General features: G+C 38.0%; 1 protein-coding gene across 37 annotated transcripts in view; it reads right to left on the bottom strand.

The window, feature by feature from the left end:
- Positions 1-5,265: 5,265 nt before the first annotated feature.
- FAM135A (family with sequence similarity 135 member A) overlaps positions 5,266-17,788 on the bottom strand; it is a 147,553-nt gene continuing 135,030 nt past the window's right edge. For all 37 annotated transcript variants that reach the window (XR_010158062.1, XM_016955771.4, XM_054686011.2 and 34 more), the window contains 2 exons: positions 9,581-9,694; positions 5,266-6,725 (listed from right to left, as the gene is read on the bottom strand). Coding sequence is in view for 36 of the 37 variants with exons in the window: in XM_016955771.4 (XP_016811260.1) it covers positions 6,520-6,725; positions 9,581-9,694 (320 nt within the window). In the remaining variant the exon portion in view is untranslated. The remainder of the gene's footprint in view (positions 6,726-9,580; positions 9,695-17,788) is intronic.

Below are 17,788 nucleotides of genomic sequence, written 5' to 3'. Positions count from 1 at the left end.
ACCAGCTCTGATAGCGTTGAGTGGATGTGGCAGACCTGGATGCTTTGTGCAACTCGTGGAAATCTTTACAGAATCATAGTGAAGGCCCCCAGAATTCTGGAATTTTGTCTTTTCTTTTAAAGAAAAGTTTCTGGCTAGCTATTGCGCCTTGGTAGTGTCTGACCATGTGACATCAAGTGGTTATACGATCGAAGCTTCTCATCATGAACTGAGAATTATCTGGTTCTCCTAGATAAGGAGATCCTTTTACGAAGAGAAAGTGGGCTGGGCACGGTGGCTCACTCCTGTAATCCGAACACTTTGGGAGGCCGAGGCGGGTAGATTACCTGAGGTCAGGAGTTCGAGACCAGCCTGGCCAACGAGGCAGGCTCTACTAAAAATACAAAAATTAGCCGGGTGTGGTGGCACATTCCTGTAATCCCAGCTACTTGGGAGGCTGAGGTAGAAGAATTGCTTGAACTCGGGAGGCGGAGATTGCAGTGAGCAGAGATCACGCCACTGCACGCCAGCCTTGGAGACAGAGCAAAACTCCATCTCAAAAACAGAAAAAGAAAAAAGAGAGAAAGTGGGATACACAGAACTGGGCCAAAGTCAAAACGGAAACAGTTTTCATTTGTAGGGAGCTCACAGTCCTAAGATCATGCTTTTGACCTTTAGCTTATATCTACAGTTTAATAATGAATTCCTTGTGACTAGCTGACTGAGGAAAAAATTCAAAGTCGGATGATGGCTTTGCTCAATAAACTGGCCCAGCTGGCAACTGACTGCTTTTCATATTTAGAGCCCCACTTAACAGAGGCCCTGAAGGAACAGAACAGGGAAAAAAAAATTCTTTCCAGCATGCATAATTTAGCTTATTTATGTATTTTATGTTTTTACAGGCACACGTCACCACACCTGGCTGATTTTTCTATTTTTAGTAGAGACGGGGTTTCGCCATGTTGACCAGGCTGGTTTCGAACTCCTGGCCTCAAGGGATCCACCCCTCTCAGCTTCCCAGAGTGCTGGGATTACAGGTGTGAGCCATTGTGCCTGGCCAGAATTTAGCTTATCTTGTATGCTTTGCCTAAAAAGAGACATAGCTTGAGATAAAAATCTACGTTTCATAGGCAGTGACTGGTTTGTCAAGTGGCTGGGAACTGGGAATGTAAAAGTTTTGAACTGGGTCTTTGGAATAGGACCTCTCAAAGTGGTCCCAAAGCACGAAAACATTTGGGTCCTATTGAACGTTAAAAAAGAAAAAAAAAAAAAAAAAAACTTCCATTGCAGAAGGGCTCTTAATCAGAACAAGATTATTAGTTATCTACTGCTGCCTCACAAATTATCCCAAAATTTATTGGCTTAAAGCAATAAACAGTTATTCTCTCACAGTTTTTGTGGATCAGTAACCTAGAAGCCAGAGTGACTGTGGTTCTGGGTCCTAAATGAGGTTGCAGCCAAGCTGTTGGCTGAAGTCCCAGTCTCGTATAAATGCACAACTAAGGGAAGATCTGCTTCCAAGCTCATTCACATGATTATTGGCAAGATTTGGTTCCTTGTGGACTTTGGACTGGAAACCTTCTCAGTTATTTGTTAAGTGGGCTTCTCCAAAGGCTATCTTGCAACATGGCAGCTGGCTTTCCACAGGACAAATGAACTAAGGAGCAAGAAAGATCACTCAAAATGGAAGCCCTGAACTTCTGTAATCTCATTTCGGTAGCGACATCCCACCACTTCCACTGTATCCTATTATTAGGTCCCGGCCACTCTCAAAAGGGGATTACACAAGGGCTGCAACAGTGACCCATTCTGTGGACATCAATTACTCAGCCTCCTTCCCCCACAACAGGTGTGGACTCAGTAACAAGGTAGCCACGGTGGCAAGAATGGAGACATACATGTACTTTTAACACCGTCTTTCTTCTGCCATGACTGATTGGCTACTACCACTACTTGCCAACTGCAGTGACCAACTTGATCCCATGATACACTTTTATGTGGTCTGGGTGGCAGGTCTGATTACAATGAAATCCTACTGTTATGAAGGAGGTCGCAATTTGTTCTTACGGGAAGAGACAATTATTCTGCATTTAGATTGTTTTCCCTGATTTATGCTTATTATATACTTCACCTGTGGACTTACTGAATACCTTAACACACTACTCCATATTTAATACAATATCATATACAACATTGCTTCTTACCGAAGAACTCATTTTCTTGTGAAAGATGTAAAGCAGGGGACTAATGCCTGCAGGATTCACAGTCTTATATATTCCATCATCCAAAAGCAACCGATTTTATGGAATGATGGACAGCCTTATTGAAGGTTGTTTTGGAACCAGGTGAGAAAATACACTTTGGGATACTGCCCTAAAGGATTTGTCATATTTTCCAAATGAGTCAACGGTATTTGGTGATATATCTTCTGTTGACAGAATAACAGAGATCAAAGAGTAGAAAAGGGTCTGACTTCTTACTATTGCATGTGACTTACTGATATAAAATATATTTTGCTTTCCATTGTAGTAGAGAAGAGACAAGCTCCCAAGGCCCGAGAACATGCCTGTATATTATTACTGAGTGTGCCAGACTGCAAGTCGTATCCATCTCCTGATGCTAAGCAGTTTCTGTAGTCAGTCATACAGGCACCTAAGTAGGTCAAGGCAATCACAGCATTACTACCATTTAACTGCTGCTCCCTGGGGAAGAGAGACTAGCTTGTTTGTTGTTTGCTCAAAAACTGCTTGATTCTTGATCCTGGATTCTTCTCCTGTAATGCAACCCCCCATGTGCACAGACGTCATCCGGCCCTCTGCATCACACTGTGGGAATTGGGCTACAGGAACTGATGCAGATATGCGGACACTCTGGCTTCTATTTTGCTGTAATAAAGCTGTTTTGTCTTTTGCCCAGGAGTATCCTGTCAGCATCCATGAAACTGCAGCAACCTAGCCTGTAACCTTGCAAGTAGGATAAAATCTCAGACCCTTCACTACTCTTGCTAGCCATCTCTGAGTCCAGGTTCTGTTGGTATAGCAACTTTTGTGCCCAGCTGGAATTGCCACCCAGCCATTTTGACCTCATTCCTCTAGGTAAGGTTAGAGAAAGTGGTGATGGTGCTAGCTGGAGTGATTGGCCCTGATGACCATGGAGAAAAGAGAGTAGGGAGAATAGTATAACCAGAAGTCAGGGGGGTCTCCTGGAATCCCTCCTCACAATACCATGTTTTTATATTTTATTTTAAAAAATACCATGCTGAATGGTAACATTTACATATAAGACTATTACAGCCATATATAGGCAAGACCACCCACACCTCAGATCCTGTCATCCACTGGATACATAAATCTGATCAGCAGAGGTGCTGCTTGAACATAAAGAAAACAGAAAATAGTTGGCAGTGGTGAGAAGTCATAACCATCTAGATTCACGACCACTGACAGGACTAAGTACTGTATTTGCGACGTGTTATTAGAGAAATTTGGGACATAAAACATGATGCTGCTTTTACACTATCCTGAAAATTCTGATTCAGGTGGTCTGTAATAAGGTCCTGGAATGTGTATTTTTAAAGTAGTCCAGGTAATTCTTGGCACGGACACTTGCAAAGCCCTGCTCTATTTTGTTTTCTTCCTCACTGGCTCATGCATGTTTATAACATTTTCTCTTATTTCATATGTATATATATATTTGAGTTGGGGGGTCTCCCTGTCGCCCAGGCTGAAGTGCAGTAACTCACTGCAACCTTGAACTCCTGGACTCAAGTGATCCTCCCACCTCAGTCTTCCAAGTAGCTGGGACTACAGGTGCATGCCACCAGGCTCACTTAAATTATTTTCTAGAGATGGGGTCTTGCTATGTTGCCCAGGCTGGTCTTGAATTCCTAGCTCAAGTGATCCTCTCACCTCAGCCTCCCAAAGTGCTGGGATTATAGTCATAAGCCACCACGCCCAGCTTCTTTCCTATTATACTGTTATTATGTATAGGGGTGGTGGTTAGGTCACAATTTTGTCTATGAGTTGCACACTATTGAGATGAGATTATTACAGAATCAGAGAACATCACACTGAGGTCCTGGACTTAAAACTGGATGAGGGATAGTAGTACTATGTCAGAAAGATGCATTTTAAATGTGTAAATATGGAGAGAATTATCCTTGCAGATGTTGGGAAGACAAAAAGATGGACTATATTACACCTGATGTGTTTTTATATTTGGTGCTGTCATCAAACCCATTTCATATGTTTGGTTAACCTTGGTAAAATAAAGGGTCCCATTTTCTACTGTGGAAACTAACGAGGTCAGATACATCTGCTGTCTTTGATGCCTGACAGCCCAAGCACTGGCACAAGACTTAAACTTGGTCAGTTGGACATTCTACTACGCTTTGAATCTGAAGTGATAAAACAAGTACTTGAAATCCAGTTTCCAGGGTCATCCTGGCTAGAGAAGAATACAGTCGTTTAGCTCTGAGGTCATCAGAACTTGGCTATGCTTTTGGTCATCTACTTTCCTTTGGCTTCTATTTGTTTTCCAAACCTGGCTCTCTAGCCTTTCCATCAATTCTGTGAGCTACCTGATCCTCCTCCAATAAATTCTTTTTCTGTTCAGGTTGATCATAATTTTTTTTGTTGTTTGCAACCAAGAACTCTTACTGGTATACTTCAATGAGATTCATTCTCTAAAGTAAGAGTCAATAATACCATTTCAGATCATCGTTTCCTCTCTCCCCCATAACTGTACCCCATCTCCCACAATCTGAATTTGGAGGTGAATAGTGTGTGGTGGTTTCCCAGATAAATCAAGTAAGTTAAATTTGTTAGATTTTAAACCATGAACACAGATGTGCTTTTAGAACTGTATTAAAATAACCAAAAACTAATCAATCAACTATGATAAGAGCAATTTCCACTCAAATACTATTTATATGATTGAGTCCTTTGATAAACCTGAAAATTATCCAAACTTTGAATATGCACATTTCAAACTCAGAGCCAAGATATAGGAATATAAAAAATGTGCTTGGCAAAAATATGTGGTGGCTAATTAATATATTTACATTTTCTAGTTATAATGCACTTGGGATATTAGTTTATAAAAATTTTGAGTACTTTCTAAAAAGTAAATAATTATCAATAGCAATCAAAATTATTTTAACTATAATAATATATACAAAAGATATAAAAATACAAAGGCTACAAGTTATACAATTAGGCTGGTCTATCTTATAAATAAAATATATATACCTCTAGTATTCTGAGAACAAGCAAAGGATTACAAGTGTTGTAGCTGTTCCTCCAGATAGCCATTTGTTCATTTATTAACACCAGAGGCAATAACAACGCTAAAAATAAACATGCATCAATTGTACAATAAATACTTACAAAAACCTCTGTCTGTCACAATTAGTGAGTGCAAACAGAACTTCTACCCAACCTTAGTGCATTTTTATTTTCACAAGTAAAACAGAAAAGGAAAATAGTGAATTTAATGCTATTCAGCACCTTTAGTAAAGTCAAAAGACTCAACATCTCCATATATCAAAAACATTTGCATCTGTATCACCAAACATGTAAAGTTAATTATTTTGTTCCATCTTTAACATGAATTATTTTATTTACATTACTTTTTAGTTCAATAAATTTTAACAATATTTAAAAATTATCTAAATTCATAAAAGTATTTCATAAATTTCAACATTTAATTATTATGTACATATAAGGAAGTCCATGAAAAAAGTTAAAAGAAAATGTAGTCATAAAGTTCAAGCAACATTACCAATTTAGCAAAAATTCCAACCAAATCAAGGCAGAGGGCATTCAAACATTCAAAAATCTTTATCTGCTGCCAACATGAACAGGAACATTTCCAGTAATAAAAGTCAGTATGAGAAATAATGTTGAAATCACCAGTAGAAAATATATTTTAATAGGCATGAAATATGTTTAAGCAACAGTAATGACTTTATAGAAAACTTGTATTACACTGTTTTATATGAACTACCTGGTTTTGATTGTATGATAAAGGTGTATTTTAGAACTACAGAAGTTGATTTCAAAAAATATATTGTAGCAGCCATAATTTTATTTCCAGTTAAAACACAGTAAAATGTGAAAAGAAAAATTTATAATTAACCAAATAATACCCCCAGTATTAGAAAATTTTAAATCCCATGCTATTCTAGCAATAATGGTCTCTAATATAATGTAGTCTGATGTAAGAATTGTGGAAAGCCAATAATAAACAATCAGACACAGGTATGGGCTTAAAGTTTCACTGAAATACTTAGGTAGCAAAATATATGAAAAAGTAATAGAAAAGTAAAAAGATAAAATTAAAAAAATATTGCACAGCCACATTACCTAGAAAGTAAAGTTGATGTTTAAAAAGCACTAAACATGGATGATATAAATTATCTTCCATATAAAAAGGTATAAATATTTCTTAGAACTTATCAGCATCTACATTTTAATATAATACATTATTTGAAACATTGTTGAATGAGGTAATTGTCCAGTCGCTAACAATGCTTTTATACTATTGGAAATATTTGAGGGCAGCAACCAGAAAGAATTTCTCTAAAAATATTTCCGAATCAAGAACAGCTATATGTGCAGCTCTCCCAATGAGTGAATCAGCTGTATTGGGCAATGCATTGATGACATTATAGCGAACCAAATTACAGTCCTTGCTTTGCAGAACCGGTCGAAGCAAGTTGTGGATCATTTCTGAATAGATCTGTCCTGTGGAACCAACAGAAAAAAGGAAAATTAGTTCACATTAGTAACTGAAAATAAAAAAACTATGCCAATTTTTAGATAAGTTATAAAATTTAGTTACATTATTTCCATATAAAGCAGAAAAATGGCTCTTTTTAAAAAGGTTTAATTTTCCTTCAACTATCATTTTTGGTTCTGTTTATAGAAAATGTAAGTAATCACATTATCTAGTCAAGTGGAAATAACAAATTTATTATACATTATTCTTGAAATTTGATTTTTTTTTTTTTTTTTTTTTTTTTTTGAGATGGAGTTTCACTCGTGTTGCCCAGGCTGGAGTGCAATGGTGTGGTCTTGGCTCACTGCAACCTCTGCCTCCCGGGTTCAAGCCATTCTCCTGTCTCCGCCTCCTGAGTAGCTGGGATTACAGGCATGCACCACCACACCCAGTTAATTTTTGTATTTTTAATAGAGTTGGGGTTTCACCATGTTGGCCAGGCTGGTCTCGAACTCCTGACCTCAGGCGATCCTCCCGCCTCAGCCTCCCAAAGTGCTGGGATTACAGGCGTGAGCCCCCGCGCCCAGCCGAAATTTGGTATTTTTAACTCAAAGCAATGCCTATAACAAAGAAATAGTTTTCTTTAACGTTAAGTCACTTATAACTCATTAAACAATTATGAAAATAAGCTAGACATGGTGAGATATTTTGATAAGGCAAAATTATAAACTTGGCCTACAGCAAATACTTTAAAGATGTTTCTGTGGCAGTCAAAATTTCCAAATTATTTTAAGAAAGAACAGCAACCTCCTACAGTCAGATGAACAACGTGAGCTTGGCTCAAGTAACATGATCTTCTGTTTGGTCTATAGGTTTATTTAGTACTTGTGTTCCTCTCTCCTTATTTTTGTTTTTTTTTTTTTGTTTTTGGAGACAGGGTGTCACTCTGTTACCCAGGCTGGAATGCAGCGGCATGATCACAACTCACTGCAGCCTCCACATCACAGGCTCAAGCAATCCTTCCATCTTAACCCTCCTGAGTAGCTGGGACCACACAGGCGTGCACCACCATTTTAATTAGCCTAGCTAATTTTTTATTTTTGGTAGAATGGGGTCTTGCTATGTTGCCCAAGCTAGTCTCAGAGTCCTGGACTCAGGTGATCCTCCTGCCTCAGCCTCCCAAAGTGCTGGGATTACAGGCATGAGCCACTGCGCCCAAACAATGTTTAGCTAATTCTTACAATGGATTTACTGAGGTCATACTAAGCACATAAAAGGTAACGATTAGAATACATCCACATAAATGTATAAACTGCCTTCTAAGGGGCAAAACATTGTTTACAATGCTTATGCATTACTATATACTAATAAATGAGTACTAACAGTGTCCATGGAACGTGTGAGCTTTAGAGAGGTAAATATTAAATTTCAGAAGACAGGTAGGATGCTGCCTGAGGAATGACAAGAAGGGAAAAGTACACAGAAGTACAATCAGATATAGAAAAGAGAGGTGTTTAAGAGAAAGACTGACTTAATACATACTCATCAAAAAACTTTTTACTCCCACCTCTCCTCTTAGTTTTCATTTTGAGTCAGGTTGGATTTGTGGTTCCACGCTATTTTAAAAATATGTTAATACAGGAAGAAGTCTAAACATGTCTTCATCATTTGATTCCCCTTGTCCCCCAATGTCACAGAACCTCACTGTTAAAATAAGGGACATTTATCTAGTTTCAGCTACTCATCTGAAGGTTAAGACTCTTCTGAATTTTTTCCTTAGGTGGACTCTAGCCTTTGCTAGAACAGAAGTCCGAAAAGGTTATTTTGATGTCACAAATGTACAATAAAGGAGTACTTACCATGTAGCAGGCAGCATGTTAGGCATTGTCAATAAAAATGTGCTTAAGACAGTTCTTGCCTTAAGGAGCTGTTCACCGTCACAATGTAGAAAAATAAAGGATTAAGAGTTTAAAATCAGCCTCATTCCAAAAACGGATCTGAGGCAATATTGAGAGGTAGGAGACCAGGGTTTTTTTTTTTTTTTTTTTTTGAGACAGAGTTTCGTTCTTGTCTCTCAGGCTGCAGTGCAACAGCACGATCTCGGCTCACTGCAACCTCCCCCTCCCGGGTTCAAGCTATTCTCGTGCCTCAGCCTCCCAAGTAGCTGGGATTACAGGTACCCGCCATCACGCCCAGCTAATTTTTGTATTTTTAGTAGAGACGGGGTTTCACCATGTTGGCCAGGCTGGTCTCGAACTCCTGACCTCAGGTGATCTACCTGCCTTGGCCTCCCAAAGTGCTGGGATTACAGGCAGGAGCCACCACGCCCGGAGACCAGGTTCTTGACCTAAGTCTGTAATTAACTGATTCGGGCTAAGCCACTTAGTATCTCTGGGCTTTAGTTATAAAATGAGTAAACAGGACTCAAGTTTCCTTCTGGCTCCAAATGGCTACACTTTAAATTTATTTTGTTATTCACAAATAGCAAAAGAACAAATAAAGTCTTTATCATTTACTATCAGTAAAGAGGGGCAAATCCTTGCTGCCACCTTTGTGTAAAAGCGAGGTACAGCAGAACATATGACAAGGATGACTACAATTGTCAATCCCATTAATTCAGAGGAAATCAAAGTATGAACTACTTCTGAGGCAGCAAAATGGAGAGGCATTTGTAATTAGATGAAAGTATTACTTCATTGGTAAAGGCAGTTCACGTGGCAGGTGAGAAGAATGGAAAAAGGACAGCTGTTAATATAAGTGGGTGGAAAGGAAGTAACAGGAAAGAGAAGGGTGACAGATATGAGAGAAAGTGACTACAAGAAAAAATTTGGAAAGAGCTCATTAATACCTATAACTCTTTGAAATACTTTTATTCCATTACCTGACTGTTTGTCCTTTAAAGCTGTTTTACACATTTCAATGCGGGCAGAGTGATAAGGAACATAGCGATCCTGTAGGGATCCCACTAGCACAACATTTTTGAAATAATGAAGCCCTGTGAATAGAATATAATAAATTATAATGCAGTAGTTAACTAGATTTTAAACAAGTTATTAGTATCATATTAAGTGACCAAAAAATAAATTTCCTTAGCAGTACTAAGTTTCTGACTTTGTCAATACTTGATGATCCTTTCTCCAAATTTCTGTATGTTCTCTACAAAAAAACCCACTTCACTGTTATGTAGTCTTGATGCTGATATGAGAATGTGTGTTTGCACTGGGAGCAAGCACTGTTGCTCAGTGGTGTGGAGATAGGCGGGAAACAGAATATGTGGACTAATGTTCTATAGAAAGTATTCCATGACATTCTTACCTTCCAAAAGGTATTCATCAATATTTAGGACTATTTCCAAAGAAACAAAATTATACTCTTCCATTAAAACAAACAAAACACCTCACAGTACATCATTTAAAGCTGACTTTTTACTTTCTTTTCATTTATAACACTTGCTTAATATGATTTATATTTTCTTTTTTTAAATTATTATTTTTTGAGATAGAGTCTCACTTTGTCGCCCAGGCTGGAGTGCAGTGGTGCAATCTCGGCTCACTGCAACCTCTGCCTCCTGGGTTCAAGTGATTCTCGTGCCTCAGCCTCCTGAGTAGCTGGAATTACAGGTGTGGGCCACCACACCTGGCTAATTTTTGCATTTTCAGTAGAGACGGGGTTTCACCATATTGGCCAGGCTGGTCTTGAACTCCTGGCCTCAAAGTGATCTGCCCACCTCGGCCTCTCAAAATGCTGGGATTACAGGAATGAACCACCATGCCTGGCCTAAGGATCTTAATCATGAGATGAGTATGGATTCACACACAGCCAAGTGTGACCGTATGATACTATCTATGCCAAAAATAAGGCCATCCTTAGATTATACCACTTTTTTGGGGGAGGTGACATTTTGAATGTATACAATCCTAAGGAGATAAATGAAATAATCAAGTATCTTTTATAGAAGTTAATTGAACATATATTTAAAATAATATTGTATAAAATATTAAGAAAAAATGACTCCCCCCCCTTCATTCTCACATCTCGTGACACAATTTAACACTAATATCTTCTTCATTATCAGTACTACTTTGGGAATCATCTATGTGTCCTAGAGCACAGGTATTCATACATTTACCCCTGGAGTCATCTAAGACTCTCTATGGTGTAGATAGGTGTGTATAGCTTTAAGAAAACTGATTTCCAGGCTGGGCGAGGTGGCTCATGCCTGTAATCTCAGAACTTTGGGAGGTCGAGGGGGGAAAATTGCCTGAGCCCAAGAGTTTGAGACCAGTCTGGGCAACGAAGTGAGTGGTGCTGCATAACTGTAGTCTCACTCAGGAGGCTGAGGTGGGAGGACCCCTTGAGCCCAGGAGGTGCAGGCTGCAGTGAGCCATGGCTGTAGCACTGCACTCCAGCCCAGGTGACAGAGCAAGAGCTTGTCTCTAAAAATAAAAAAGAAAAAAAGAAAATTGATTTCCAGATCCCAACCTCCAGATGTGTGTTTTTCTAAAAGTGACTTGACTTTTTCCCACTTTACAAGAGAAAGATATTATCTCTCCAATCTACTTCAGATCTTATTAAGGTATATGGCCCTAGGGTATAAAAGTCTCTGGAACACCAAGCAAAATATAAAGTCTAACTTTTTCTGACAAAAAGTCAATTTGACTTGACTGTTTATGACAGTGAGAAATGGCTTTGCCAATTGGATTTTATGGCACACATTTCCTATAAATTGAATGAGCTAAATCTGTAATTCCAATAGAATGAGTTGAGATGTTATATTTTATGAAAATATAATTAATGGCTGGGTATGGTGGCTCACTCCTATAATCCCAGCACTTTGGGAGGCCGAGGGTGGATCACCTGAGGTCAGGAGTTCGAGACCAGCCTGGCCAACATGGCGAAACCCATCTCTACCAAAAATACAAAAATTAGCTAGGCATGGTGGCAGCCACCTATAATCCTAACTACTCAGGAGGCTGAGGCAGGAGAATCGCTTGAACCCAGGAGGCGGAGGTTGCAGTGAGCTGATATTGTGCCACTGCACTCCAGCCTGGGCGACAAAAGAGACTCCGTCTCAAAAAACAAAAACCAAAAAAACCCCCCAAAACCAAATAAATGAACCTGTACCTGGACCTTATACTCCTCTGCTGTTACCCATTTCTTGGCACAGTGTTGTAGCAAAATTCTTCATGAGTTTTCTACGTGTCTCCCTTCTCTTCCTTTCCTCCTGTTCTTTACTGAACCTATTCCCAGAAGTCTTTCTTCCTAATTACTCCATGTAAATTGCTCTTTCAAGATCACCAATGACCTAGACAATGCTAAAAATTTAAGGATCAATTCTCAGGCCTCATCTTATTTGATCAAATTTTAATTCTACCTGGTAGCCCGAATTTACATCCGAAATACAATGGTTATTTCAGGCCAGTATGTCTTCTCCAAGTCCAAATAAAGTAACTGAGAAATCATCTTGTGTTAGTGATTTCAATATAAGGCAGCACTCTCATTTCTGATGGGTAATTTTAGGAGAGAAAACAAAACTTACTTTGTTTTCAGGCATATATGACATTTTATTCTTTACTCATCTATCTCTCTGCTTTTAATTATCATTTTTGTATCTGCTCCTCAAATCTAAATTTCTGGCCTGCTTTTCTTGCCAGATACCTTGACACAAAGCTTTGTGTCACTTTAATACGCACTATGCCTAACACCAAATTCTATTTCCAAAATTTTGCTTGCTATCTTAAATTCTTTATTCTATAAGCCTATTATTATTCTAGTCCAATGAGAAATATTGGCCACCTTTAATTATTAATTCCCTCATATATACTACATCATCAAGTTTGGCTTGCTTCATATGTAGTATATGTTGCTTTCTCCTCTTACCAGTATCACTGCTATTCTCTACTTGCTGGTCTCATGACTTCCATTATAAATTTCTTTCCTGAGAGTTTTATTTTATATGTTTCTTTCAAATTAAATTTTATTTTTAATTGTTTGGAAGAATTTTAAATTTATATCTGCTTCCTTTTTTTAAAAAAAAAGATTTCATTGTAACGTTTAGAAAATTTCACATCCATTATAAAAATTAAGTTATGCAACATGTCTGGGAGGGATAAAAAAGTGACCATATCTTTGATCTGTCCCTGTTTAAAGTATCAGATTAAATTTTTATATTAGAAAGTATGTGTCTTCCCTCAAAAAATATCAGTATTGGCTCCCACATATTAAGGTCCACTCAATTTAGCTAAGTAGTCTGTAACACCAAAATCTGGCCCTAACTTTTGGTGGGAACTAGGAACTTATCAAGTTGAGGCAGTGTAGTTAAGAATAAAGGACACATTGGACTAGGGATCAGGAGACTGATTAGTTTAGGGTTAAAATGCTGTATCTCTGAGAATACCATTTTATTTCAGCGTAGTATGGAACTATTGTTAATGAATGTAAACAAATCAACAGGTTAAAGGAGAACTTCTATGGTGTGCAGTTATAGGTGGGTCCAGAAACTGATCTGGTTAGCTTTCTCAGATGACTGGGCATGGCTGAAGTCCCCAGGCTGGTCTCCTCTGCTGGGGGAGCAACATGGTTGGTTCACTGGTTTATCTAATAATGGCTTCCCCAATTGTGCTTTAAAAATATAATCATTTGCTATTGATGCCTGATGTGAAAAAGGTTGGAAGAGGAGGCTGGGTTAAACTATTTTTAGTGCTCTATATTGAAAAAAAGATTTTTACATTTTACTAATTTCTCTCCAAGTTAAAAAAAATTATAAATATGTTAGTGCTTAGTGCTGAACAAACAGTAGGCTCTCAAATATGCTGGCTAACAACAGATTTGATTTTTAATAATTCTGTAAGTGGCTCCTGAAATGCGTATTTCTCAAGGGTTCTGGATAGGTGACATATAACTGTGTTCCCTCTCTCTCTCCCTACCCTTTTTTATTTTTAGAACTGAAGCAGTTTGGCTGGGCGCAGTGGCTCATGCCTGTAATCCTAGCACTTTGGGAGGCCGAGCTGGGTGGATCACAAGGTCAGGAATTTGAGACCAGCCTGGCCAATATGGTGAAACCCCGTCTCTACCAAAGATACAAAAAATTAGCTGGGCATGGTGGCGGGCACCTGTAATCCCAGTTACTTGGTAGGCTGAGGCAGGAAAATCGCTTGAACCCAGAAGGCGGAGGTTGCAGTGAGCCAAGATCACGCCACTGTACTCCAGCCTGAGCAACAGAGCAAGCCTCCGTCTCAAAAAAAAAAAAAAAAAAAAGAATCTTCAACTATTCCCCCTTTACTACCTCCTCTTGCCTTCCCCCTCGCCCCACTGCTCCTGCTGCCATTCACTAAGGACACAGCTAACAGTTGTGTACAGGCATGCCTCATTTTTTTGCATTTTTCTTAACTGAGGTTTATATAAAGGGTTTATCAAAAGCAGAAACCAGACTCAATTGTATTTGGATTACTTATATAAGATACATTATGTATAAATTAATGTCACTGATGTCTGTTCTTTCTGAAAATTCATAGTAATATAACATTTTGCCAGATGTTTGTTAGTATTGTTTACAACTCCAGAAGATTGTACACTTAAAAGGTTTAACTTTTGCAAATTCAATGTTTTTAAAGCAATCAGTTTTATACAGGTATACCTTGTTTAACTATACTTTGCTTTACTGTGCTCTGCAGATATTATGTTTTTTACAAATTGAAGGTGGTAACCCTGCATTGAGCAAGTCCATTGGCACCATTTTTCCAATAGTACATATTCACTTTGTGTCTCTGTGTCACATTTTGGTAATTCTTACAATATTCAAACTTTTTCATTATTTTTATATCTGTTATGGTGATCTGTGATCAGTGATCTTTGATGTTACTATTGGAATTGTTTTGCAATGCCATGAACCATGCCTATGTAAGACAGTGAACTTATGGACTATGCTCTGACTGCTCCATCAACTGGCCATTTCCAGTCTCTCTCCCTCTCTCCTTGGGCCTCTCTAATCCCTGAGACACAATTATATGGGAAGTGGACTGATCAATAACCCCACAATGGCATCTAAATGCTCAAGCAAAAGGAAAAGTCACGTCTCTCACATTAATTATTTTTATTTTTTAAGACAGGGTCTCACTCTGACCCAGGCTACAGTGCAGTGGTGCAATCATGACTCATTGCGGCCTCTACCTCCTGGGCTCAAGGGATCCTCCCACTTCAACCTCCCAAGTAGCTGAAACAACAGGTATGCGACAACACATTGGGTATTTTTTTTTTTGTAGAAATAGGCTGTGTTGCCCAGGCTGATCTCAAACTCCTAGGATTCGGTGATTCCCAGCCTCGGCCTTGCAAAGTTCTGGAATTACAGGCATGAGCCACCATGCCTGGCTCTGTTTCTTATTTTAAATCAAAAGCTAGAAATGATTAAGCTTAGTGAGGAAGGCATATCAAAAGCCAAGACACGCTGAAAAGCAGGCTTCTTGTGCCAAAGAGTTAGTCAAGATGTGAATGCAAAGGAAAAGTTCTTGAAGGAAATTAAAAGGGCTACTCTAGTGAAAACACAAATGATGAGACACCAAAACAGTTTTATTGCTGATGCGGAGAAGGTTTGGATGGCGTGGATGAAAGATCAAACCTGCTGCAACATTCCCTTAGCCAAAGCTTAATCCAGAGCAGGACCCTAACTCTTTTCAATTATCTCAAGGCTCAGAGAAGTGAAGAAGCTGCACAGAACAGCTGGAAGCCAGCAGAAGTTTAAGGAAAGATGTTGTCTCCATAACATAAAAGTGGAAGGTGAGGCAGCAAGTGCTGATGGAGAAGCTATGGCAAGTTATCTGGAAGATCTAGCTAAGGTATATGACGACAAGACTACACTAAAAAGCAGATTTTCAATGTTGAAAAAATTGCCTTCTATTGAAAGATGCCATCCATGACTTCATAGATAGAAAGGAATCAATGCCTGGCTTCAAAGCTTCAAAGGGCAAGCTGACTCTCTTGTTACGGATTAATGCAGTTGGGGCCTTGAAATCAATACTTATCATTCCTAAAATCCTGGAGCCCTTAAGAATTATATGAAATCTACTCTGTGCTCTATTAATGGAACAACAAAGCCTGGATTACAGCACATCTGTTTACAGCATGGGTTACTGAATATTTTAAGCCCACAGTTGAGACCTACAACTCAGAAAAAAAGATTCCTTTCAAAATATTACTGCTCATTAACAATCCCCCTACTCAACCAAGACCTCTCATGGAGATACACAAGGAGATTAATGATGTTTCCATGCGGGCTAACACAAAATCTATTCTGCAGCCCAAGTGATCCATTAGTTATTTTGACTTTCAAGTCTTATTACTTAAGAAATACATTTTGTAAGGTGATAGCTGCCATAGGTAGTGATTCCTTTGATGGATCTGAGCAAAGTAAAATGAAAAGCTTTTGGAAAAAATTCACCATTACAGATGCCATTAAGAACATTCACGATTCATGGGAGGAGGTCAAATATCTACAAGAACAGAAGTTTGGAAGAGGCTGATTCCAACCTTCATGGATAACTTTGAGGGGGTCAAGACTTCAGTGAAGAAAGTAACTGCAGATGTGGTGGAAATAGCAAGAGAACTACAATTAGAAGTGGAGCCTGAAGATGTGACTGAATGGCTGCAATCTCATGATCAAACTTGAATAGATGAAGAGTTGCTTCTTATAGATGAACAGAGAAAGTGGTTTCTTGAGATGGAATCTATGCCTGGTAAAGATGCTGTGAACATTGTTGAAATGACAACAAAAGACTTGGAATATTACATAAACTTAGTTGAAAAAGCAGGGGCAGGGTTTGAGAGGATTGATTCTAATTTTGAAAGAAGTTCTACTACAGGTAAAATACTATCAAACAGCATCATATGCTACAGAGATATCTTTTGTGAAAGGAAGAGTCAATAATACAGCAAACCTCGTTGTTGTAATTTAAGAAATTGCCATAGCCACCTCTATCTTCAGCAACCACCACCCTGATTGGCAAAAACATTATGATTAACTGAAGGCTCAGATAATCATTAGCATTTTTAACAATAAAGTATTTTAAAATTAAAGTATGCATACTTTTTTTAAGACATAATGCTATTGCACACTCTTGACTATAGTATAGTGTAAATATAACTTTTATATGCCCTGGGAAACCAAAAAAATTCATGTGACTCACCTTTTTTTATGGTGATCTGGAACCACATCCACAGTATCTCCAAGGCATGTCTGTATTTTGTTCCAAATTCCTTTCTTGGTATACACACAATTTATTTTTCATTTTAAAAATATAACTGAGATTATAGTATTTATACTATTTTATGTCTTTTTTCACTTAATATTTTGGGGACAGCTTTTCATGTTTGTACAAATAAATTTATCTCATTCTTTTAACTACTACATGGAATTACCAGGATTAACTTTTAGTATGTCTCCTATTTCCCTAGCAAAGGACATTTATGTCGATTCCACTTCAGAAGGGAGGGGACATAAAAAAAGTAAAACACTGCAATGAATAGCCTTTACCTCATTGTGTGAGATTTCTGTAGGAAAAATTCCAAAACTGGAATTGTTGAGTACGTTCTTAAAATTCTGATAAATGTACTCTCCAAAAAGATAATAAAATTTCTCCTTCCACCATTAATATATGAAGGTTTCTGTTTCACACACTCATCAATACTGTATAGCATCTTTTAAATTTTACCAACCTAATGGCAAAAATGATTAACTTATTGTTTATTGGCCTTCCATATATATATATTTTTTAATTTTTAATTTTATTTTTTGGTAGCTAACTGCCTCTTTTCTCTTTTGTCCATTTTTTTCTTTTGGGTTGTTATGTATTAGGAACAGCAGTACACATTATACCACTCAAGCATAAACAATATTACCTGTCACCTCCAGATGTGTGGTCTGTGAATTAATTATGTATTTGCCAGATTACATGATCATTAAAACTTCCTCACAAATTTCCCACTGATTAAGATTTTTAAAAGATTTCTATATTTGTAAGAATAAAAGGCATTATATATTTCTTCATAAAATTATATTAAAGACATTTTTCAAAATAGCTCTTTACAGAGATTCTGA

Source organism: Pan troglodytes, chromosome 5, assembly GCF_028858775.2.
Source record: "Pan troglodytes isolate AG18354 chromosome 5, NHGRI_mPanTro3-v2.0_pri, whole genome shotgun sequence".
NCBI classification, from domain to species: Eukaryota; Metazoa; Chordata; class Mammalia; order Primates; family Hominidae; genus Pan; species Pan troglodytes.
Note: the sequence above shows the minus strand (reverse complement) of the source record. Positions and strands in the feature narration are given on the sequence as shown.